The sequence below is a fragment of the Nycticebus coucang genome, chromosome X (assembly GCF_027406575.1).
Source record: "Nycticebus coucang isolate mNycCou1 chromosome X, mNycCou1.pri, whole genome shotgun sequence".
In the NCBI taxonomy this organism is placed as follows: Eukaryota; Metazoa; Chordata; class Mammalia; order Primates; family Lorisidae; genus Nycticebus; species Nycticebus coucang.
Genome location: NC_069804.1, coordinates 58,939,131 through 58,963,537, shown reverse-complemented (window position 1 = coordinate 58,963,537; position 24,407 = coordinate 58,939,131). Strand labels below are relative to the sequence as shown.

At 45.8% G+C, this 24,407-nt stretch overlaps 1 protein-coding gene and 1 non-coding gene across 4 annotated transcripts; both read right to left on the bottom strand.

Annotated features, from left to right (window-relative positions):
- Nucleotides 1-11,589: 11,589 nt before the first annotated feature.
- Nucleotides 11,590-19,104, bottom strand: LOC128576657 (melanoma-associated antigen D4). Of its 3 annotated transcripts, XM_053578849.1 has the most exons (13): nt 18,947-19,104; nt 17,823-18,062; nt 16,727-17,548; nt 16,207-16,410; nt 16,040-16,103; nt 15,754-15,833; nt 15,142-15,233; nt 14,435-14,514; nt 14,314-14,356; nt 13,852-13,914; nt 12,764-12,878; nt 11,994-12,424; nt 11,590-11,799 (listed from the first exon to the last, which is right to left on the bottom strand). In XM_053578849.1, the coding sequence occupies exons 2-13, from the start codon at nt 17,979-17,981 to the stop codon at nt 11,790-11,792; spliced, it is 2,163 nt and encodes a 720-aa protein (XP_053434824.1). In that variant the 5' UTR covers nt 17,982-18,062; nt 18,947-19,104; the 3' UTR covers nt 11,590-11,789. The 3 variants fall into 3 exon arrangements, with proteins under 3 accessions (XP_053434824.1, XP_053434825.1, XP_053434826.1); XM_053578850.1 differs by having other exon boundaries at nt 17,823-19,048; XM_053578851.1 differs by having other exon boundaries at nt 16,907-17,548; nt 17,823-19,048.
- LOC128578871 (small nucleolar RNA SNORA11) lies at nt 13,101-13,229 on the bottom strand. The gene has a single exon (XR_008377970.1). It is a non-coding gene; the product is annotated as a small nucleolar RNA SNORA11 (small nucleolar RNA).
- Nucleotides 19,105-24,407: the final 5,303 nt, after the last annotated feature.

Genomic DNA, 24,407 nt, shown 5'->3' with positions numbered 1-24,407 from the left:
CATCAAACAAATTATACATCATGACCAAGTTGGTTTTATCCCAGGGTCTCAAGGCTGGTTCAATATACGTAAATCTATAAATGTAATTCAGCACATAAACAAATTAAAAAACAAAGACCATATGATTCTCTCAATTGATGCAGAAAAAGCTTTTGATAATATCCAGCATCCCTTCATGATCAGAACACTCAAGAAAATTGGTCTAGAAGGGACTTTTCTTAAACTGATAGAGGCTATCTACAGCAAACCCACAGCCAATATCATATTGAATGGAGTTAAATTGGAATCATTTCCACTCAGATCAGGAACCAGACAAGGCTGCCCATTGTCTCCATTGCTTTTCAACATTGTAATGGAAGTTTTAACCACCGCAATTAGGGAAGAAAAGGCGATCAAGGGTATCCATATAGGGTCAGAAGAAATCAAACTCTCGCTCTTCGCAGATGATATGATTGTGTATCTGGAAAACACTAGGGACTCTACTACAAAACTCCTAGAAGTGATCAAGGAATACAGCAGCGTCTCAGGTTACAAAATCAACATTCATAAATCGGTAGCCTTTATATACACCAACAACAGTCAGATTGAAAAAACAGTTAAGGACTCTATCCCATTCACAGTAGTGCCAAAGAAGATGAAATATTTGGGAATTTACCTAACAAAAGACGTGAAAGATCTCTATAAAGAGAACTATGAAACTCTAAGAAAGGAAATAGCTGAAAATGTTAACAAATGGAAAAACCTACCATGCTCGTGGCTAGGAAGAATGAACATTATCAAAATGTCCATACTACCCAAAGCAATATATAATTTCAACGCACTCCCTATTAAAGCTCCACTGTCATATTTTAAAGATCTTGAAAAAACATTACTTCATTTTATATGGAATCAGAAAAAACCTCGAATAGCCAAGACATTACTCAGAAATAAAAACAAAACAGGAGGAATCACACTACCAGACCTCAGACTTTACTACAAATCGATAGTGATCAAAACAGCATGGTATTGGCACAAAAACAGAGAAGTAGATATCTGGAATAGAATAGAGAACCAAGAGATGAATCCAGCTACTTACCGCTATTTGATTTTTGACAAGCCAATTAAAAACATTCAGTGGGGAAAAGATTCCCTATTTAACAAATGGTGCTGGGTGAACTGGCTGGCAACCTGCAGAAGACTGAAATTGGACCCACACCTTTCACCATTAACGAAGATAGACTCTCATTGGATTAAAGATTTAAACTTAAGACATGAAACTATAAAAATACTAGAGGAGAATGCAGGGAAAACCCTTGAAGAAATTGGTTTGGGTGAGTATTTCATGAGGAGAACCCCCCGGGCAATTGAAGCAGCTTCAAAAATACACTACTGGGACTTGATCAAACTAAAAAGCTTCTGCACAGCTAAGAACACAGTAAGCAGAGCAAGCAGACAGCCCTCAGAATGGGAGAAGATATTTGCAGGGTATATCTCTGACAAAGGTTTAATAACCAGAATCCACAGAGAACTCAAACGCATCAGCAAGAAAAAAACAAGGGATCCCATCGCAGGCTGGGCAAGGGATTTGAAGAGAAACTTCTCTGAAGAAGACAGGCGCAAGGCCTTCAGACATATGAAAAAATGCTCATCATCTTTAATCATCAGAGAAATGCAAATCAAAACTACTCTGAGATATCATCTAACTCCAATGAGACTAGCCTATATCACAAAATCTCAAGACCAGAGATGTTGGCGTGGATGCGGAGAAAAGGGAACACTTCTGCACTGCTGGTGGGAATGCAAATTAATACATTCCTTTTGGAAAGATATATGGAGGACACTCAGAGATCTAAAAATAGATCTGCCATTCAATCCTGTAATTCCTCTGCTGGGCATATACCCAGAAGACCAAAAATCACAACATAACAAAGATATTTGTACCAGAATGTTTATTGCAGCCCAATTCATAATAGCTAAGCCATGGAAAAAGCCCAAGTGCCCATCGATCCACGAATGGATTAATAAATTGTGGTATATGTATACCATGGAATACTATGCAGCCTTAAAGAAAGATGGAGACTTTACCTCTTTCATGTTTACATGGATGGAGCTGGAACATATTCTTCTTAGTAAAGTATCCCAAGAATGGAAGAAAAAATACCCAATGTACACAGCCCTACTATGAAACTAATTTGGGGCTCTCACATGAAAGCTATAACCCAGCTACAACTTAACAATAGGGGGAAGTGGGAAAGGGGGTGGGTGGGTAGAGGGAGGGGAATCGGTGGGATCACACCTGTGGTGCATATTACAGGGGTATTTGCGAAACTTGGTAAATGTAGAATGTAAATGTTTTGGCACAGTAACTGAGATAACGCCGGAAAGGCTATGTTAACCACTGTGATAAAAATGTGTCAAATGGTTTATGAAGTGAGTGTATAATGCCCCATAATCATATCATTGTATACAGTTATGATTTAATAAAAAAAAAAAAAGAATCAAATCTTTGTGGACACTCCTTGGACTCTATTTATTTAAATATCTTACAGTACTACAAGGGAATTGCACCAAACATGAATCTCCAGTAAACTGTTACATTGCAAACATCTGAGTAACTCTCGTACAATCTGGGTTAAGAAATGGAGTCCTGTGGCCAGGTACGTTGGGTCATACTTATATCCCAGTGCTTTGAGAGGCAGAGGCAGGAGGATCATTTGAGGCCAGGAGTTCCACACTATCCTGGGCAACAGAGCAAGATCCTGTCTCTGCAAAGTATTTGTTTTGTTTGTTTGTTTTATTAAAAAAAGAAAAAAAGTGGGCATATTGGCACACTCCTATTGTCCTATCTCCTCCAGAGGCTGAGGCAGGAAGTTCCTGCTTGAGCTCAGGAGTTTAAGGTTACAGTGAACAATGATCACACCACTGCACTCCAGCCTGTGCAACAGAGTGAGGCCCTGTCAACTGTCTTGACGTTTACCACTTCAATCTAATTTTGCCTCTCTTAGAACTCATTACACGTGATGAGAATCATTTCAGTACCTATTTTAATAACTGGCTTTCTTTTGGCAACATTATGTTTTTATTTATTACTATTTAATTTTGTTGTCTCTTGCAGCTGTATTTCATTTCTTTGCAGTACTGAATAGTGTTTCAATGTATATGAATATAGCACAATTTATCCATGCCTTCTATTACTGATGGACATTTCAGTGGATTCCAGTCCTGAAGTATTTCTGTTGTTATTGTCCTTTGTTTGGCATGTGTATGCATTTAAGGGTGTACTCGCTGGATCACTTTTAATTACTTTTTCTTCCTTTATTACAGTGGAAGTGGTGATGGTGGGTATCTCTGGATCTTTTTCCTGAGATTGGAGGTAGAACTTTCAACATTTCACCATCAAGTGTGATTGTCTCTGTAGGCTTTTAAAGCAACATCAAAAGTACATTACAGGGATCTGATCAAACTAAAAAGCTTCTGCACTGCCGAGAACACAGTAAGTAAAACAAGTAGACAGCCCTCAGAATGGGAGTGGACTTTTGCAGGTTATATTTCTGAGAAAGGTCCAATAACCAGAATCCACAGAGTACTCAAACGTATTAATAAGAAAAGAACAAGTGATCCCATTTCGTTGTGGGCAAGAGACATGAAAAGAAGCTTCTCTGAAGAAGACAGGTGCATGGTCTACAGACACATGAAAAAAATGCTCATCATCTTCAATCATCAGAGAAATGTAAACCAAAGCCACTTTGAGATATCATCTAACTCCAGTAAGAGTAGCCCACATCACAAAATCCCAAAACTATAGATTTTGGCATGGATGTGGAGAAAAGGGAACACTTCTGCACTGCTGGTGGGCATGCAAGCTAGTACATTCATTCCTTTTAGAAAGAAGTTTGGAGAACACTGAGGGATCAAAATGTAGACCTGCCATTTGATCCTGCAATTCCTCTACTAGGCATATATCCAAAAGACCAAAAGTCATTTGGCAACAAAGATATTTGCACCAGATTGTTCATTGCAGCTCAATTCGTAATTGAAAAATCTTGGAAGAAGCCCAAGTGCCCATCGACCCATGAATGGATCAATAAATTGTGGTATATGTATACCATGGAATACTATGCAGCATTAAAAAAAGATGGAGTCTTTACCTCTTTTATGTTTACATGGATGGAAATGGAAAATATTCTTCTTAGTAAAGTATCTCAGGAATGGGAAAAAATATCCAATGTACTCAGTACTACCATAAAACCAATTTGTAATCACTCACACTTTCATATGAGAGATGAATCACAACTATAGCCCAGGATGAAGGAGGGAAGGGGAGGGGGATGGGAAGTGGGAAGGGAGGGGAGTGATTTTATAGAGGGAGGGTTAATGGTGGGACCTCACCTATGAAGCATATTGCAAGGGTACAACAAATAAAAGACATTCTGATTGCATTAAGGAAGTTCCATTTAATTCCTCATTGGCTAAGAGATTTTATCATAATACATGCTCATGTTTTAAAAATCAAATGCATAAAGTATTATTTCTACTTCTATACAGAATATTATGTATTTTCTTAATATGTTACTTCCATGGGACTGGTGTTTCAAGTACTGGACCACTTCATTTCCAGAATATTCTTCATTGGTTTGTGCTATATGTTTTTAAGGATATAACTGGATTTGTTTTGCTAATATTTTATTCAGGATTTTTCCCTCTTTGCTTATGTGAAAGATAGGCCTGTGCATTTCCTTCCTTATCATGTTCTTTAAGGTTTTGGCCTCAAGAATTGAGATGGCAAGTGTTTCCTCTTTTATATCTTATCTGGCAAGAATGTAAGATTGACATCCTTTCTTTCTTGAATGTTTTATACAATTAACTAGTGCAGCAAATGTAGTCTGGAGGTTGTTTTTCTTCTTGCTGCTGTTGCTCTCTGCAGATTCCATCCATTTAGCATTTATTAGCAGTATTCTGATGTTCTGTTTTTATTTATTTATTTATTTATTTATTAAATCATAGCTGGGTACATTAGTATGATCATGGGGCACCATACACTTGGTTCATAGACCGTTTGACACATTTTCATCACACTAGTTAACATAGCTTTCGTGGCATTTTCTTAGTTATTTTGCTAAAACCTTTACATTCCACATTTACTAGGATCTATTTGTTGTGTTTCCTTGAAATTCATACATGATATATAAATTTTCAAATGGATTGACATAAAGTTGTTTGTGATTATGACAGACCATCTCTTTAATATCTTTACTGTCCATAGCCATGTCTCCGCATTCATTGCAAGCATTGGTTAGCTCTCTCTCCTTTCTTCAGGCCCCCATTAGATGTATAACAATTATATCATCTTCAAAAAGAACCAACTTTTGTCTGTGCTCTTTTGTCTTTAACTCCTTTAAACTTTTATCCTTATTTCGTTCCTCTGCTTTCTTTAGGTTTAAACTATTGTTCTACTAAATTTAGGAGAAGGACATCATTAATTTTCTGCTTTCTTTTTCATGTAATATAGACATCTAAACTGTATTCTACAAGTTTTCATTATTATTTAGTTGATGGAAATTTGTAATTTTATTGACGAGTTCTTGGTTAAGCTGTTGCTCATTTAGAAGAATGTTTCTTAGCTTAGAAGCATATAAAGTATGCCTCTTATTTCTTTTTCTTGCCTAATTGCTCTAGCGAACCTTCAATACTATGTTGAGCAGAAGTGGCAAAGGTGGGATCTTTGCCTTGTTCATGATCTCAGAGGAAAAACTTCCATGCTTTTGCCCTTTTGCCATTCACAATGTGTTTTTCTTTTTGGGGTATGGCTTTTATTGTTTTGAGGTAGGTTCCTTTCATTCATAGCTTGTTGAGTGTTTTCATCATAAAAGGTATTGAATTTTTTTTTATTGAGTCCTAAACACATAGATCATGTATACATCAATGGATTTATGGGGTACAATGTACTGATTTTAAATACAATTTGGAATGCTTACATCAAACTAGTTAATATAGCTTTCACTTCATTTACTTAATTATTGTGTTAAGACATTTATACTCTATACTTAATAGAATTGACATTTTGTTAGATGCTTTTACTGCATCAGTTGAGATCATAATGTGGTTTTTGTCCTTCATTGGGTTAACGTGGTATACCACATTAACTGAGTTTCATTGGTTGAAAATTCCTTGCATTCCACGAAGAAATATTACTTGGTCATGGGCTTTCAGTGTGCTATTGAACTAGGTTTGCCAGACTTTAGTCGAGTATTTTTGCATAAACATTCCTCTGGTATGTTGGTCTTTTTTTTTTTTTTTTTCATTTTTCCCCCTCGTGGCTCTTAGATTTTTTCTTTTATTATTAATCATAGATGAGTACATTAATGCATTTATGGGGTACAATGTGCTAGTTTTATATACAATTTGAAATACTTACAACAAACTGGTTAACATAGCCTTCACTGCACTTTCTTAATTATTCTGTTATGACATTTATACTCTACACTTAGTAGATTTGACATGTACCCTTGTAAAATGCACCATAAGCGTGTTCCAACCAATTACTCTCCCTCCACCCATCCTCCCCATTCTCCTCCCCTCCCTTTCCTCTTCCTCCTTCATCTTGGGCTGTAGTTGGGTCATAGCTTTCATATGGAAGTGTGGTTGATTATATATTGGTTCATAGTAGAGCTGAATACATTGGATACTTTTCCTTCCATTCTTGAGATACTTTACTAAGAAGAATATATTCCAGCTCCATCCATGTAAACATAAAAGAGGTAAAGTCTCCATCTTTTTTAAGGCTGCACAATATTCCATGGTGTACATATACCAAAATTTATTAATCCATTCATGGGTCGATGGGCACTTGGGCTTCTTCCGTGACTTAGCAATTATGAACTGGGCTGCAAGAAACATTCTGGTACAAATATCTTTGTTATAAAGTGATTTTTGGTCTTCTGGATAAATACCTAGTAGAGGAATTGCAGGATCGAATGGCAGGTCTATTTTTAGATCCCTATGTGATCTCCAAACTTCTTTCCAAAAGGAACGTATTAGTTTGCATTCCCACCAGCAGTATAGAAGTGTTCCCTTTTCTCCACATCCATGCCAACATCTGTAGTTTTGGGATTTTGCAATGCGGGCTACTCTTATTGGAGTTAGATGATATCTCAAAGTGGTTTTGATTTGCATTTCTCTGATGATTAAGGATGATGAGCATTTTTTCATGTGTCTGTAGGCCATGCAGTAATGCCGGCCTCTTAGAATGAGTTGGAAGTTAACTCTTTTTCAATTTTGGAACAGATTGAGGGGCACTGGTGTGAATTCTTCTATAAATCTTTGGTAGAATTCTCCAGTGAAGTCAACTGGTCCTGAGATTTTCCCTGTTGGGAGCTTTTTGATGACCAATTCACTCTCCTCACTAGGTACCAAGGTCTCTTCAGAGATTTTATCTCTTTATGATTCAGTTCTGGAAGGTGGTATGTTTCTCAAAATTCGCCCATTTTTTTAGATTATCCAATTGTTTGGTGTATAATTGTTCCTACTATTCTCTTATAATATTTTTCTTTCTGCTGTATGAATTATAATGCTTCCTCTGTCAGTCTGCTTTTAGTTATATGAGTCCTCTCTGTTTTGTCTCAGTTAATCTAATTAATGGTATGACTATTATGCTGACCAGATTTTCATAGAAACCAGCTCTTAGTTTCACTGACTTTTTTTTTTTTTGAGACAGAGTTTCACCATGTCGCCCTTGGTGGAGTGCCATGGCGTCACAGCTGACAGCAACCTCAAACCCTTGGGTTTAAATGATTCTCTTGCCTCAGTCTCCCAAGTAGCTGGGACTACAGGCATCCGCCACAATGCCCAGCTATTTTTTGTTGCAGTTGTCATTGTTGTTTAGCTGGCCCAGGCTGGGTTCAAACCCACCAGCCCTAGAGTATGTGGCCAGCACCATAACCACAGTGTATGGGTACTGAGACAGTTTCACTGATTTTTTTTTTTTGTGTGTGTGTGTTATTTTTCTCTTCCCTGTTTCACTTATTTCTACTGTAATCTTTATTAATCCTTCCTTTTGCTAACTTTGCGTTTACATGTTTTTCCCATTTCTAGTCATTTAACCATGTTAGGTTGTTGATTTGAGATCTTTCTTTTTTTGCAGCTTTTGGCCAGGGCTGGGTTTGAACCCACCACCTCTGGCATATGGGGCTGGTGCCCTACTCCTTTAAGCCACAGGCACCGCCCGAGATCTTTCTTCTTTATTAATGTAAGCATTGACCTCAATAAATGTCTGCCTTAACATTGCTTTACCTCATCTCATAAGTTGTGGAGTGTTGTGTTTTTGTTTTCATTTCTCTCAAGATATTTTCTATTTTGCTTTGTGTTGTTTTTTCTTTGACTTCTTAATAATTTGAGAAAGTGTTTAATTTCCAACTATCTGTGAATTTTTCTATGTTCCTTCTGGTGTTGGTATGTGCTAGCATCCCGTTTTGGTCCGAAGAACTACTTGGTATGATCACAGACTTCTTAAATTTGTCAAGGCTGCAAAGTAAACAAAAAAGGCTAAAATACAAAACTTCTGGCAGAGAACATGGAATAATGTCTTGGTGAAGGTGCTGTAGGCAAAAGGTTTATATGTATTACACAGAAAGTAATAGCTACATGAATTTCATGAAATTTAGAAGTTCTGCTTTTCATCATTAGGAAAATGACAAGGGAAGCCGTAGATTGGGAAAATGTTTGCGATATACATACCTGACAAAGGAAAAGTACATGAAATAAAAAGGAATTGTTAACAGTTCATTACTTAGAAGACAAACAACTCAATAGTAAATGGGCAAACTATGTGAACAGACCTTCACATGCACACTAAAGAAGATACACAAATGGCTGAGAGAAGAAGCTGGGCCACGGTCACTAGCTGAGGCAGTAGCTGGGCTGAGTCAGAGACCTGAGGCAGTGGCTTCCCTTCTCTGGGTCTGTTTCCTCATGGGTACAATGAAGGTATACAGAACCTCAAAGGACGCAGTGAGATAGGGCCTTCGGTCTAGGGCCAACAGAGTTGAAGACAAAGATGACGTCTTGCAACAGGACGGATGCCCAGTGCCATGCCCAGCCTGATGTCTCAAGGGGCTGGTTCTGGGGGACGGTGGCAGGTGTCAAAGGGTTAGGATGAACCTAAGGGTCAGGGAAGCCTGGGGGATGGGGGGCGGTGGTGATCCTGCTCCATGAAGGGATCTTGCTAAATGAGGGGAGATTGGGAAAGGCATGTGCATGTGGGCAGGAGCGTGAGAGTGCCTGGCAGGGGGCTGCAGCGTCCCCAGGACACTGCAAGCTCCTCCCTGCGTATCTTGGCCTCAGAGAGTCAAGACAGTCCTGGGTTTGAGTCCCTGCTCTGCCCCTTCCTGGCAGCATGACTTTGGCAAGTGACCGCCCTCTCAGAGCTTCACTTTCTTTATCTAAGACACGGGCCTATCATCCTCTCCTTTCAGGCTTGCCTGATAAATGGAAACAGAGGCCCAGACAAGAAATGGTACATGAACATTCAGAACAAATGAATGCACCACATCAGTCACTGCAAACAAGTGACTGCATGGATGCTTGTCCATTGGCAAGTGTAGGAAGAGAGGGGGAGAGCAGGCCGTGCAGAGGAGGGGTCTGTGGGAGCTGTTAGTGCCCTCCTACACCTGCACCATGGACCATGGTGCACAGCAGGGGTTCACAGAACACTTGATGACATGGCACATGGGACTTTGTGCTAGGGGTCTGCACAAGGCCCCAGGCTGGGGCAGGGGGGAGGCCATCCTTGGTGTTCTGTTTTTCCTGGGAGTGAGGAGGTGGTTGTCTTTGGGGAGGCTGGCCCGACCTTCCTGCAGTGCCCACAGCCTGCCTGCCTTTCCCAGGTGTTCCGTCCTCACTGCTTCCAGGTCACCCTCCCTGATCTCCTCCTCCCTGCCCAGTCTGCTCTTAGGGATGCCCCTGCAGGGTGGGGGAGCAGACCTCTGGTGAGGCCCAGCTTGGCAAGGGGAGGTGCGGGGGAAAGAGTCCGGCAAGCCTAGAGGCCTGGGAGGTGGTACCCTGGCCATTAGCGTATCTCTGAGGGTTGCTTCCTGCTCTTTTCCATATAAGCTTCCTTATCTCAAGTGCCCTCTGCACACAGTGCTCAGATCCACTCCTGTGGCTCATGGTGAGTTTCCCCAAACTGATCCAAGGAAAGGCATTGCCTCCTGTGCACATAAGAGTATCCCAAGAGGTTCTAGCCAAGTTGCATATAATTGATGACACCAGGACTGAGGGTCCAAGCTATCCCTCATCTCTCACTACCTCAGCCCCAACCATAGACCTGAGAAAAGGGAAGAAGATTCCATTTCCCTCTCTCTCTCTCTCTTTGTGTGTGTGCACATGTACACATGCATCCATGTTCTAATAAATCTCTGGGACTCTTTCTGTCAGAACCCCAGAATGTCATTGTGGTCAAGCATGAACACAGGCACCAGAGAGTAGAAATGACAGCAGTAGCCAGCATGGTGGAGACCCACCTGAAGCCTGAAGAACAGGGCTGGTTTCCTGGGTGTGTGGCCCATGCAGTTGCCAGACCCAGAAGGGTTCCACGTGTAGTTTAATGCTGTGTTATTGTTGTTGCTGTCTTGAAACTTTTACTAATTTTGAGCAAGGTGACTTGCGTTTACAATTTCCACTGGGCTGTGCAAAGTATGTAGCCCAGTCTGGGTCAGGATCGAGGTCTGGTGGGGGGAGGCAGGGATCCTTATGCTACTATGTCCATCCTCTTCATCTGTAGCTCTGTGTTTCCAAGCTGTGGACACTACTGGAGAACTCCAGAAAGCCCTGGACTCTGTCCCTGCCTGCTGTTTAGTCCTTCCCAGAGCAACCTGTCTCTGCCCTCACTGCCTTGCACCTAGAGGATCTGCAGCCCTACCCTGGCCTCATCCAGGTATCACCCAGCTCTTGAATGCACCAGGACTTTGCCCTGGCTCTGGCCTTCCTGGGAGAGTCCTGCTTCCCGAGAAGAGTGCGGAAGCCCCCAAAGAGGTCTTTGTTTAGTCACAAGCAATGGACCGTTTAAGTGTGCACAAAGCCTCGTCTTCATTAAATCCAGCTCTCTCGGCAATGGCGGCTCTTCCTTCCACCCTCTGGAGGAGTGAAAACATCACTGTGAGGCCCACTTCATTGTCCTTAAGACTCTCTCCCAAGGATGTGGCTCTGAATTGTGTGGATAAACAGCCAAGAGTTCTGGAACATCATCTCCACGATGGGACTCTAGGTCCTGGTGTCTGTGGACCCTGTGTCCCTCAGTGTGAGGGACAGTGGCACCTACCCACAGTCCTCCTCTCCATCTCTCCTCTTGCCCCCTGCACTTGGCATGGAACTGAGGCTGCTGAGCAAGGCTTATAGGAAGTCACACCACTGTGTGGCCTAGGGCCTCCTCAAACTCATGCTCTCCACACTCAGCAGGAACCTCCACAGCTCCCAGCATCCCACCTACACTGGAGTACCTTCACAGCAGAGTTGAGGCCCACCTATTGCAGAGAGCCCAAGGAAGTTTCCTTGCTATGTGCCCAACCACAGGCCATGGATAGCAACATGAGCCAGGTAAAGGAGGAACGAACCAAGTTAATTCTGTAACTTTAATGTAACACTGATACCAAAAACATGACACCACAAGAAAAAACACACAATGAAAGCAGGGAGAGCAAAGAAAGCTTCATCTTGAATGCCACCTCCAACTGACAGGTAGAAGCTACCTAGAGTGCTGTGTTCAGAAGGAATCTGAGGAGGCACCCTGGCTTGATGAGTAAGACTGCTGCAGTTCATCAACGGTGTCTGGAAGCACAAGAAATAAAAGTGGAAACATCTAATGGAGACATGTAAGCCAGGGAGGGAGAAAACTCACAAGTGTCCTTCCACACTCACGTCATTGCTCCTGCCCCCATCTGCCACTGTGGGCCTCCCTCTGACATCTCAGAGCCCCTGCACAGTCCTCCCAAAGAGTGTCCTTTCTCTGCTGAACCTCTTACTGGATCCAGGAGAAGAAGCTGGTGCCAGCCCTGGCACCATTTCGGGTCCGGATGGTAGAGCTGGTGCTGGGGCCATCTAGGATGCTGGTGCTGAACCCACTGTTAGTGCCACTGCTGACACCAGCTCTCCAGGTAGCCCTCCTGTTGGCGCGGTTGCTATTCAGAATGTACTGATGGTATCTGGCCCAGAAAGCAAAGGGTATCCTGGCCCAAGCATCGCTAAAATCTCCGTCTTCGTCCCAGGTCAGGAGCTCGGCCTGTATGTCATCCCAGCTCCACCGTCCAATCAGAGCTTCGTCCCCGATATTCATATGGGCCCTCACCTGGGCCCTGTTATGTTCCTCAGCCATATCCACATCCACAGTCTTGAAAGCATCATCCACGGCCTCTAAGAAATGAGCCTTCCATTCCCGTGGGTCTCGATTCTGATGCTGAGGTGGAAACAGCAACCACAATAACGTGGGGTGCTACCCTACACTCACGAAACACCTGTGCCTGCCTCACACCCTCCCATACTCGGCGCAAGGATGGCAAAAATGGAGATAGCAGGACTGGAGCTCCCACATATTCTGGGCCAGACCTGGGATGTCGCCCCCATCCCTCACTGTGATGACACCTGTGACCTGGCGTATGGTGCTCAAGAGCCTCTCTGAGCCTTGCTACCCTCACTGGAAATATGAGATAACAAGAGAGCTGCGGCCAAGAAACAAGCAAGGTCTAGAAGTTTCTCCTCCCCCAGCACAGGGCCCTATACAGAGGCTCTCCATTACCTGGGCAATGAATCTCAGGACCCTCATCTTGCTGGTCTCATGGAGGGCTCGCAGGCCCCACAGGAACTCGTACTCAGGGGGGCTGATGTTGGGGATCTTCTTGTATTCCAGGTACCTTAGCATGGGAGGGAAAGAAGCTTTGCTTCTATCCCACTCGACCTGTTGTTGAGGTCATGAGTTCCTCAATCCCAGTGCTGCAGCTCAGCCCCTGGAACAGGCCAAGCCGCCCCTCCACACTCACAAACTCACTCCCAGGACTTCTGCCTACAACAGGGAGGCCTGCAAAGCCTTATGCCACTGGTCCCGCCCAGAAGGCATGTGGAAGGGCAGGCAGGACACATGTAGGGCATTTGTTCATAGGAAGGCCACAAGTTCTGTGCCCCTCACCGCAATGACCCCAGGTTCCTGTTGGGTTTGTTGTAAACAGAGGAGCCATTCTTCAGGACCCCTGCTCTGAGCACACCCTACCTTGAGGGTTTTGATCACAGCTTGGCTGAGCCCTGGAAAGCTCCACCATAGGAGACAGCAAGAAAGGAAGAAATTGTCAGCCAAGAGCAGCGTGCTCCATGTGTACTCCTGAATTCTGAACTTTGTGTGTATGTGTGTAGGGAGGTGTGGGTGTGGGTGTGGGTGTGGGTGTGTGCACAGGCGCCTGTGCATGGTTGTGTGAATGCTCCCATGTCATCCAAGGACCAAAGAGAGGGTAGGCCTTGGCCTGAAAGGCAGGGAAGCTGGGCTCTGGCCCTTACCAGCTGTGGGCCACGCTGAGAAAACTTCCCTGTATGAGTCCCAGGCTCCTCAGGAGTAAAACGGGAAATTCTCATCACGGCCTACACAGCAGATGCTCCATCAGATGGTGGTTTTATCATAACCTGCACCATGCTCTCAGTCAACGTGAGCTCCCTTTCCCCAAGAATACCCCAGCATTCTATTCCCCACGCACTCACATATCCCAACCCCACCCGTGCCCATGCCAGAGACACCCATCCCTTTGGTTTGAGATTTGGGATAGGAAATGGCCTTCTCAGCCAGACTCGCACACAAGGAAAATGCAAGTGTGAGAGGAAGTTAGCTTGCTCGATACTTACTTCTGCCTCACAAAGTCATCTGTGATGAGCTTCCTCAGATCGCCAAGGAACGGGTGCCTCACCCTGTGGGCAAGGACGGAATCCATGAGTAGAGACGGTGACAGTGCCTGCACCCCTGCTTGAGGGCAGGGGCACTCCCCGGTAAGGTTGGCAGCTTCCCAGCTCATTGGGCATCGTCACAGAGGCCCAAACATGCAGCAGAGGCCAAATGACTGCTCGTCAGGTACACCCCAGGTAGGGATGTGATGCAGCCTCTAACTCTAATTGTTTCTCTTACATCTCTTCTGGAGACACAGAGCAGAGAGGCAGCCGAGAGTTTGGTACCATTTCCACATCCATCTTGGTAAGACCCTTGGCTCTCTACCTAGTCTGGGGAGCCCCACTCCCCTGCACCAGACCACCCGGGACCTCTTTTGCCGGAAGACAGCACTGCAGGGAGCATCTGAGAGAGCCCAATCATACCCAGGGCGTAGTCCCATCTTGCGTAGTGCTTCCCAGAGGACAGCTGCAAGGGGAGAGGAGGTACAAGAGATTGGCACCCAAGGAAGAGACTTTGGACAGGCCCCCAGCTGCAGCCACTCACCCTCGCTGGCATGGTTGCCATTCATGAAGATGACACCCAGAATCACCAAGAGGAGACTCAGCCTTGGAGTGTCCTTGGTCCTAAAGGTGTAGAAAGTGGGATCCTGTCCGGCAGCCACTTGCCTGAGACAGGAGAGCCGGCCCACCCACCCAGCCCCTCCTACGCTTCCCAGCCACAGTGGAATTCTTCTCAGCCACAGGGTGAAAGGCACGGCTCACTATCTGCTCCTGGCCCGTACATACCACTGCCTGAGACATAATCACCTCCTCTGTGAAACATGCACACTAATACTTCCCTGCTATGGTTCTGCAGAGGTCAGATGAGGCAGGGAGCAAACGCTTGGCAAATGGCAAAGCTGTGTCCAGAGATATATCCGGACTGTTCCTGCCTATCCCGCATCAGGATCGACACTCAACAGGCAACTCTCTCAGAGGCCTACTCTGCCAAGCTGGGCAGGCAGTAAAAAGAGGCAAGCTGCTTTCCTCAGATGTTCTGTGGAGAAACCCTGATAGCAGCCTGGAGAGGCCTCTACAGCAGCAAGGCCTCAACCAGGCTACTGTCCCTTTCATCCAGTAGTCATCAGGCACCGAACTGTGTGTGGGAGCCATGCTTGGCGCTTAAGCCCTGTGTTCCTGCTTCTCTGAGGGGGTGTAGGCCTAGAAGGGGCACCAGCCAGGAAAGCCACAACCCGCCTTTCCTTTTCTTACTTTCCGAGGAGGCGAGCTGAGGAATCCCGTGTGCAGACCAGAATATACAGGTGTTCTTCTTTGTCAATTTCCTTTAGGTGGATGCCAAATTTCTGCAAGGGGGAGACAACGGGGAGAGGGGTGGTGAGATCAAAAGCCCATGCTGGGAGGACGGCGCCTACGGCTCAAAGGAGTAGGGCGCCAGCCCCATATACCGGGGGTGGCGGGTTCAAGCCCGGCCCTGGCCAAAAACTGCAAAGAAAAAAAAAAAAAAAAAAAAAAAAGCCCATGCTGGGCATCCTGCAGGAAGGCAGGCAGTTCCTGGTTAGAACTGCTTCACAGTGGGGAATCCAAACTCATGGGCAAGGAAGTGGAAGAAGACATGCGGTACCTGCCCCGTGAGAGCCTTGGTACTGGTTGAGGCAGTGAGATCCACTTCAGGAGACAATGAGGGCATGAGAGAGGGCAGCTGAGGCCAGGAGGCATGAGTCAAGCCACCAGTGCAGTAGAAGAGCAGAAGTGGAGAGACCAGGGAAGGCTCCCGAGCAGGTGAAAATGACACTGGGGCCCAAGGGGCTGAAGGCTCCCCTCACCCCAGTCTTATTCCACTGAGCTGTTCCCACCTGCACCCACCTTTTCCAGAGTGTATGTTGCCCGTTCAATGATCTCAGGGAAACGTTCGTCGTATTCTCGGATGATGTCCTTCAGCATGTCTGCAGGAGGGGGCAGTTGGAGAAAGTACCTGTGTTGAGCAGAAGCCACAGAGCCGCAGCCCCTTGGTCAGCCCTGCAAAGGATGGCATGGCCAGGATTCCGTTCTGTGGCACTGGAGGGACCAGCTGTGGCCTGCTGGATGACAGCACACAAGCAAAGGCACAGCCACACAGTAGGGGCTGATGCAGGGGGCACAGGCTGCCTACCTGAACGCTTAATGGGGATCTTCTTGTAGTCCTTAATCATCAGGTATTTCACCAACTTATTAGCCTGGAGAAGGAGGAACACACAGAGTGATCAAGGCAAGGGTGACCACAGAGAAGTAGCCCACAAGGGAGGAGAGGAGGGAGATGGAGAAGGGCAGACTTCTTACCCTCTCTTGCAGAAGGGTCGCATTGCGAGGGGGCAAGCACAGTACGTGCCTTAAAGGTATCTGGGACCTCAGGGCCACCGGGGACCGAGGGGCCAACTGAGCCCGCTCTGTCAACGAGGGCTGTGATGCTCTCCAGGTCGCTGGGACCATAGGAGGCTCTCTTTCCTCCTCGCTGCTCTCATATTCGTCATCCAGGTGCTTGGACTGTATAATTAGAGAGAGAGGAGACCCAGGCTCCCTGTGCCAAAGTGCCCAGCACACACCTTACCCGTAGTAGGTACTTGCAATTAAGAGTACTACCGGCAATGGCTGGCATGTACTGTGTGCTTACTAAGGGCCAGGCACTAAGCCAACCTCTTCTCCCACCAGTGCTAAGGGTAGGAACTCCTTGGAATGCAAACATGGTCTCAAAGGAGTGTTGAAGAAACCGAGATGAGCTGAGAGGAGGAGGAGTGCAGGGCAGTAGGGGAGAAGGAAAGGAGGGGAACAAGGGGCTGTGGAGATAGATGGCAGGGCTCACCTTCTTCGTCCTCTTGCCACCCATCCTGGCCCAGGGCTCAGCATTGTGCTGAGCAGTGGCAGCTGCACCCTCAGGCTCAGGGATGCTTGTGGCCATCTTGGCCTTGGCAGCAGCTGCTGCCACAACATTCTGAGGCTCCACCCACCGAGTCTTAGCCACAGCCTTCCCAGACTTGGTCGCCTTGGGCTGGGCGGCTGCTGCCTCCCTCGCAGGTGCTGCCTGGGGCACACTGGAGGCAACACTGGGGCCCTCTGCGTCAGTCTCTTGGGCTGGGGTAAGTCTCTTGGGGCGTGGGAAAGCCATGCCACTGACACCTGCCAGCTGAGTGAAATCAAAGACATTGTTCTGGCCCAGGAAGACTGTCTTGGGTCGGGTGGCATCCACCTCACTGGCACATGGGGCCTGAGAGGAAACACAAGCAGTACTAGGGGCCCCAGTAGTGGACTTCTGGGCCGGGGAGGCTATATGATACTGCGTGGAGGTTGCTGGAGCCTCAGGGGCAGCCACCTCACTGGTGACAAACATCTGGGAGATCTGTGGAGAAGCCAGGGGTGTCTCAGGGGTCACCCCCCCAGCCTCAGGGTAGGTCGTGGGCTGAGTATGGTCTCTTGAGGCCTGTGGTGCAGCCACCCAGTGGTTAGTGACCACCTGGTTGAAGGAGGTACGGGCAGGGGCAGACCAAGCTGCACGGTTGGAGGCTGCAGCGCAGGCGACGTTGGCAGCACGGGCAGCCGTCTCATTGGCAAGTGTTTCTGGATCCAGTTGCAATGCCTCTACCAGGGTCTGGGCTAGCACAGGGTTTTCCAGTTCCCAGGGCTCATTCTGCAAGGCCAGACAGAAGGGTAGAGAGCCAGACCACCCTACACACTTGTGTCATGCTTCCCTGTGCTGACCAGCCTCCCTCCAGAAGCCAGCCCTGACCATCCCAAGACCTTCCCCAAAACTCCTTCTCCTCCTCCTCCTCTTCCTCTTCCTCCTCCTCCTCCTCCCAGCAGGTGAGGGAAGGTTTGGGGAAGCTGGGCATTCCTCCTCCACTCGATTTTCCACTTCATCCCACCCCTTTCCGCCTTCAAAGGTGGCCCAGAAGGGGCTTCACCGATAAGATGCGGAGGCCTGGACCCAAGCTGCCAAAGGCTCTGAGGATGTGGATGTCAAAGCTGGTGAGGGTGCCATAGCCACCAAAAGCACCAAATTCTTCATAGTCGTTGCCTTCGACCATCTCTTCTTCCCTGACCTCGTCCCTCCCTTCATCCATGTCTTCAAGACTGCAGTTTTACGATTCCACGCTGTAGTTTCCCTCAGCCATGCTGCGAGTCCCCAGGAGAGAGAGCTCAGCCTGAGAGAAGGGTGAGGAAGCTGCAGGGGGGAGGCGGCGGGATCCAGTGGGAGGCGGGATCTCTCAGGAGGTGAAGGGCAACGATCATCAGGTTACTAGGCCGTAGACAATACAGGGGGGTGGGAGTGCCTAATGGGGGTAGACTCCCTCAGGGACAGAGCCCTAGGAAAGGGATATATCTCACCCTGAAGTGAGTGAGAGTTTAGGATTGGCAGGCGGCTGTCTTAGCAGCTGGATTGGAGTAGGAGGTGTCCTGGAGGGGTGGGGTCCCAAAAGTCCCAAAGAGGATGTATTGAGAGAGGAGAAAACAAAGGGCTTGAATTTAAGGGCCAGAGCAGGGCATCAGGATGAAAGGGAAGCAGACGGAGGACTCAGACAAAGCTCTGAGAAACAGAATCCCAGGGCCCTTTCGGCCAGGTCTGGGAGGGGGGATTCAGCTGAATCCCGGTCTAGGTGGGGCTCCTGCTGGAGCGCTAGGGGTGGATGAGATGAGGGTCTAGGACCTAGCTGAGGCTCCATTTGGAGCACTGGAGATCTCAAATCCAAGGACTGGCACTCCAGGAAGGGGGCAAGCGGTCAGCTCGGTTGTAGTAATCTAGGAGAGGTGGGGGTGGGGCCTCCAGGCTAAGGAAGCTCAGCTCAGACAGAACACACAGGTCTGCTGAAAGGGCTCGTTCGGGTACTGGTTTCACTTATAAAAAGGGCTCGGATCAGCGCTCCAGAGTCTGGTGTTCAAGAGGGGGAGGCTCCCATCTAGACCTCTGGTCTAATGGGGTTCCGGTTCTGTGTGCTTGGGCTTTGTTCAGATCCGGAGAGGGGAGAAGGGCGCAACGTATCGGGCGCCACTCGCCCTCTCCCGGTCCTGTCTGGAGCTGAATCCTTACCTTCCCCGGGGTTCCGATGGCGTTGGTCTTCAGCCCCGGGAACCCCGCAGCCGCGCCCTGGCCTACTGCTGCCAGCACAGCAGGCCGGACCACCCAGCCCCTTTTCTCCGTGCACACCCCCAGCCCCCGCCCCCACCGCGGCTGGGTAAGCTGCGCATGCGCGGACCCCTCCAACCCGCCCGCTTTCCCAGCCAAACGCATGCGCTCCCGCTGCGGTTCCGCGGGTGGGTGGGAGCTTCTTCCCGCCAGATTCCCCTCACCCCTCCTCCTGCGAGCGCAGGAGTGCACGCTCAGATCTTGCAGTGCAGCTCAACCTGCTCAACCTGTCCAATCATCTATTCTCAGCGCCCCCCCTCACCCTTTTGCGCAATGCTTCTCTGTCCTGCCCTGCCCTTTCACCCAAACTCCTTCAGCGTGGTCTGGGATACCCTATGCACCATTTCCCCCACCATGACCCATCCCTTAGGTCGCAATTAATGAGGTCTCCTAGCTGGGTCTGTAACTGGAACAAGTGGAAATCCTTAACCTGCCAGGCCAGGAAATGGAAATGGCTAGAGGATAGCAGTTCCCTCTATGCGCTTCTCCACTAGCCATCTCTGTGGCCCCCAGACACACTGGGAACGTGTGCTTCTTCAGCCACCCATTATGCAGCTTTTCCGGACACAGGGGCATCTGTGCTGGGGCTTGTCTTCCTCTCACAGCAGCCTGGGAGGTGGGTGTCAGCATCCCCATTTTACAGATCGGGAAGCTGAGGCACAGACACACTGCATGAACTAGACAAAGCCACAGAGCAATGAACAGAAAATGCAAATGTTGGTCCTGGGTCTTTCTGACTCCAAAGCCCACGTTCTACTAGTTCTGCTAGTGCCGACCTGGGGACAGAGGCATCAACCCCCTTTCTCCGTTTGGGTGACAGACCCCCCCCCATTCCAACATCTGTCTCAAACAAGGAAGGTTTGTGTTCTAGGAGGCCTAAGCTCATGCCCTGCATTCAGGAGGACACTGGCAGAGGCCCCCAACCCACCCTCTGTCCACTCCGTATGGGAATTGCTCCTTGGAGTCCACTCTGTGCTCCGACTGTCAGGCTTCTTCCTTGTGAGCGTCACATCCTCGCCGCTCCTGAGCCCTTGTTGGTGCCCTCTGAAGCTGGCCAGGTCAATCAGGCACCTGCGTGTCTGAGTCATGGGAAGCACTGGTTCCTTCCAGGGCTTGGGGAAGCTGTGGTGTTGCTGTCTGTCTCTCGCTGTGTGAGTGCACTAGGGTCGCTGCACTTCTGTGAGCCTAGTTTCTCAATATGCAAAGTAGAAAGCACAGTAAGTGGGTCTGACCAAGGACATGCATGCTGCTCAGTTTCCAGGATAACTGGAGAAGCATCTTTTGAGGCAGAAAATGCCATGGGCCCATCTTAAATTGAACCTGGACTGTTCACAAAATCCACAGTAGTTTTTTATTTTTATTTATTTTTTTGTTGGGGATTCATTGAGGGTACAAGAAACCAAGTTACACTGATCGCATTTGTTAGGTAAGGTCCCTCTTATACTTGTGTCTTGCCCCCCCCACAAGGTGTGTCACACACAGCGACCCCCTACCCCTCCCTCCTTCCCTCTCTCTGCTCTTCCTGTCCCTCATCCCCCTCTCTCCTTCTCTCTCTCTCTCTCTCTCTCTGCTCTCTGCTCTCCCCTTCCCCCACCTCCCACCACTTCTTAGGTCATTAATTGTCCTTGATCAAAATGGAGTACATAGGGTTCATGTTTCTCCATTCTTGTGATGCTTTACTAAGACTACTGTGTTCCACTTCCATCCAGGCTAATACACAGGATGTAAAGTCTCCATCTATTTTAATGACTGAATAGTATTCCACGGTGTATACATACCACAGCTTGTTAATCCATTCTTGGATTGATGGGCATTTAGGCTGTTCCCACATTTGGGCAATTGTAAATTGAGCTGCGATAAACAGTCCAGTGCAAGTGTCCTTATGGTAAAAGGATTTTTTTTTTCCTTCTGAGTAGATGCCCAGTAATGGGATTGCAGGATCCAATGGGAGGTCTAGCTTGAGTTCTTTGAGGGTTCTCCATACTTCCTTCCAAAAAGGTTGTATTAGTTTGCAGTCCCACCAGCAGTGTAAAAGTGTCCCTTTCTCTCCACATCCATGCCAGCATCTGCAGTTTTGAGATTTTTTGATGTGGGCGATTCTCACTGGGATTAGATGATATCTCAGGGTGGTTTTGATTTTCGTTTCTCTAATACTTAGGGACAATGAGTGTTTTTTCATATGTTTGCTGTCTTCTTTAGAGAGGGTTCTATTCATCATTCTTGCCCGTTGATATATGGGATTGTTGGCTTTTTTCATGTGGATTAATTTGAATTCTCTATAGATCCTAGTTATCAAGCTTTTGTCTGATTCAACATGTGTAAATATACTTTCCCATTGTGTAGGTTGTCCATATGCTTTGGCTGTTGTCTCCTTAGCTGTACAGAAGCTTTTCAGTTTCATCAAGTCCCATTTGTTTATTTTTGTTTGTTGTTGCGATTGCCACGGAGATCTTCCTCATAAAGTCCTTCCCCAGGCCGATAGCTTCCAGTGTTTTCCCCACACTTTCTATGAGGATTTTAATTGTTTCATGCCTCAGATCAAGGTCTTTTATCCATCTTGAATGAATTTTTGTGAGTGGAGAAAGGTGTGGGTCCAGTTTCAGTCTTCTACATGTGGATATCCAGTTCTCCCAGCACCATTTATTGAATAGGGATTCTTTCCCCCAGTGTATGCTCTTGTTTGGTTTATCGAAGGTGAGGTGGCTGTAAGATGTTAGTTTCATTTCTCTGTCTTCTATTCAATTCCAAATGGCTATATCTCTATTTTTTGTGTCAGTACCATGCTGTTTTGACCACTATGGCTTTGTAGTACAGCCTAAAGTCTGGTATGCTGATGCCCCTGGTTTTGTTTTTATTACTAAAAACTGCCTTAGCTATATGAGGTTTTTTTCTGGTTCCATACAAAATGAAAAATTATTTCTTCCAAATCTTGAAAGTGGGATGTTGGTATTTGAATAGGGATGGCATTGGATTGGTAGATTGCTTTAGGAAGTGTAGATATTTTAACAATGTTGATTCTTCCCAGGCGAGAGTATGGCATGTTCTTCCTTTTGTTAATATCCTCTGCTGTTTCCTTTCTTTGGGTTTCATAATTTACTTTACAGAGGTCCTTCACCTCTTTTGTTAGATATATTCCTAATTATTTCATTTTCTTTGAGGCTATTGTGAAGGGAGTTGTATCCTTAATTAGCCTCTCATGTTGGCTGTTATTGGTGTATACAAAGGCTACTGACTTGTGGATATTGATTTTGTATCCTGAGACATTACTGTATTATTATTATCTTTTTTTTATGACTTCCAGGAGTGGTTGAGTCTTTGGGGTTCTCTAAGTATAAGATCATATCGTCAGCAAAGAGGGAGAGTTTGACCTCTTCTACTCCCATTTGGATGCCCTTTATTTCTTTCTCTTGCCTAATTATATTGGCTAGAACTTCCAGCACTATTTTGAATAGTAGTGGGGATAGAGGAGTGTTCAAAACTGAACCTTGTCCAGTTCCAGTTCTAAGTGGAAAAGCTTTCAGTTTTACTCCCCTCAGTAAAATATTAGCTGTGGTTTTGTCATAGACAGCTTTGATCAGTTTAAGAAATGGGCCACTGATGCCTATTCTCCTCAGTATACTTATTAGAAAAGGATGCTGGATTTTATCAAATGTTTTTTATGCATCTATTGAGAAGATGATATGATCTTTATTTTTGCTTCCAGTGATACGGTGAATAACATTTATGGACTTACTTATGTTAAACCAGCCTTGCATCCCTGGGATGAAGCCCACTTGATCATTTTGTATGACTTTTTTAATAATAAGCTATATTCCCTTGGCTAGGATTTTGATGAGAATTTTTGCATCTATATTCATTAGTGAAATTGGTCTGAAGTTCTCTTTTTTACTTGGGTCTTTTCCTGGTTTTTATATCAGGGTGATGTTTGCTTCATAGAATGTGTTGGGGAAGACTCCCTCCTCCTCAATTTTTTGGAATAATTTCTGCAGTATGGGAATAAGCTCTTCTTTGAAGGTTTAATAGATATCTGGTGTGAAGCCATCCAGACCAGGGTATTTTATCTCGGAAGAGTTTTTACTGTTTCTTTGATCTCAGTGCTTGAAATTGATCTGTTCAGGAGATATATTTCTTCCTGGCTCAGTGTAGGGAGAGGGTGTGTTTTAAAATATTAGTCCATTTCCTTCACATTGTCGAATTTCTGGGCATAGAGTTTCTTGTGGTATTCAGAAATAATCTCTTCTATCTCATTGGCACCTGTTGTTATTTCCACTTTTCCATTTCTGATTTAGGTTACTAGAGATTTGCTTTACTAGTTCTAGTTAGTCTGGCCAAAGGTTTATCTATTTTATTTATTTTTTTAAAAAACGAACTCCTTCTTTCAATACTTTTCTGAATGATTCTTTTTCTTTCAATTTCATTAATCTGTGATTTAATTTTGGATATATCTTTCCTCTCAGGACAGATTTTGCTGTATCCCACAGGTTTTGGTACCTTGTAACCTCATTGTTGTTATGCTCAAGGAAGGTAATGATTTTCTCTTTTATTTCTTCCTGCACCCAACTGTCATTTAGCATAAAGTTGTTTAATTTCCATGCCTTTGTGTGGGGTTGAAAGTTTTTGTTAAAGTTGAGTTCCACTTTTAGTGCCTTGTGGTCTGAGAAGATACAAGGTAAAATTTCAATTATTTTGATTCTGTTGAGGTTTGTTTTGTGTCCTAGGAGATGATTGATTTTGGAGAATGTTCCGTGGGCCGATGACAAGAATGTATATTCTTTATCTTTGGGATGGAGTGTTCTAAATACGTCTATCAAGCACAGTTGTTCTTTGGGTTTCATTTAAGTCCCTAATATCTTTGTTTAATCTCTGTTTAGAGGATATGTCCAGGTCTGTAAGAGGAGTGTTAAAGTCCCCCTTATTATGGTGTTATAGGATATCATATTGGTCAGACAAATTAAGGTCTATTTCAAGAATCTGGGAGCATTTAAGTTGGGTGCATAAATATTTAGAATTGAAATGTCTTCTTGTTGTATTTTTCCCTTCATGAATATGAAGTGTCCGTCTTTGTCTTTATGACTTTAGTTGCTGTAAATCCACTTGTATCTGAAAATACGATTGCAACCCCTCTTTTCTTCTGAATTCCGTTTGCCTAAAAGAATTGTCCTCCAACCCTTTACTCTGAGTTTTAATTTGTCTTTTGAGGCTAGGTGTGCTTCTTGCAGACAAGAGGTGGATGGATTGTGTTTTTTAATCCAATCAGCTAGTCTATGCCTCTTCAGTGGGGAATTCAAGCCATTAACATTTATTGAGATAATTGATAAGTGTGGTAGTGTTCTATTCATCTTATTTTGTGAAAGTCCATTGCTTA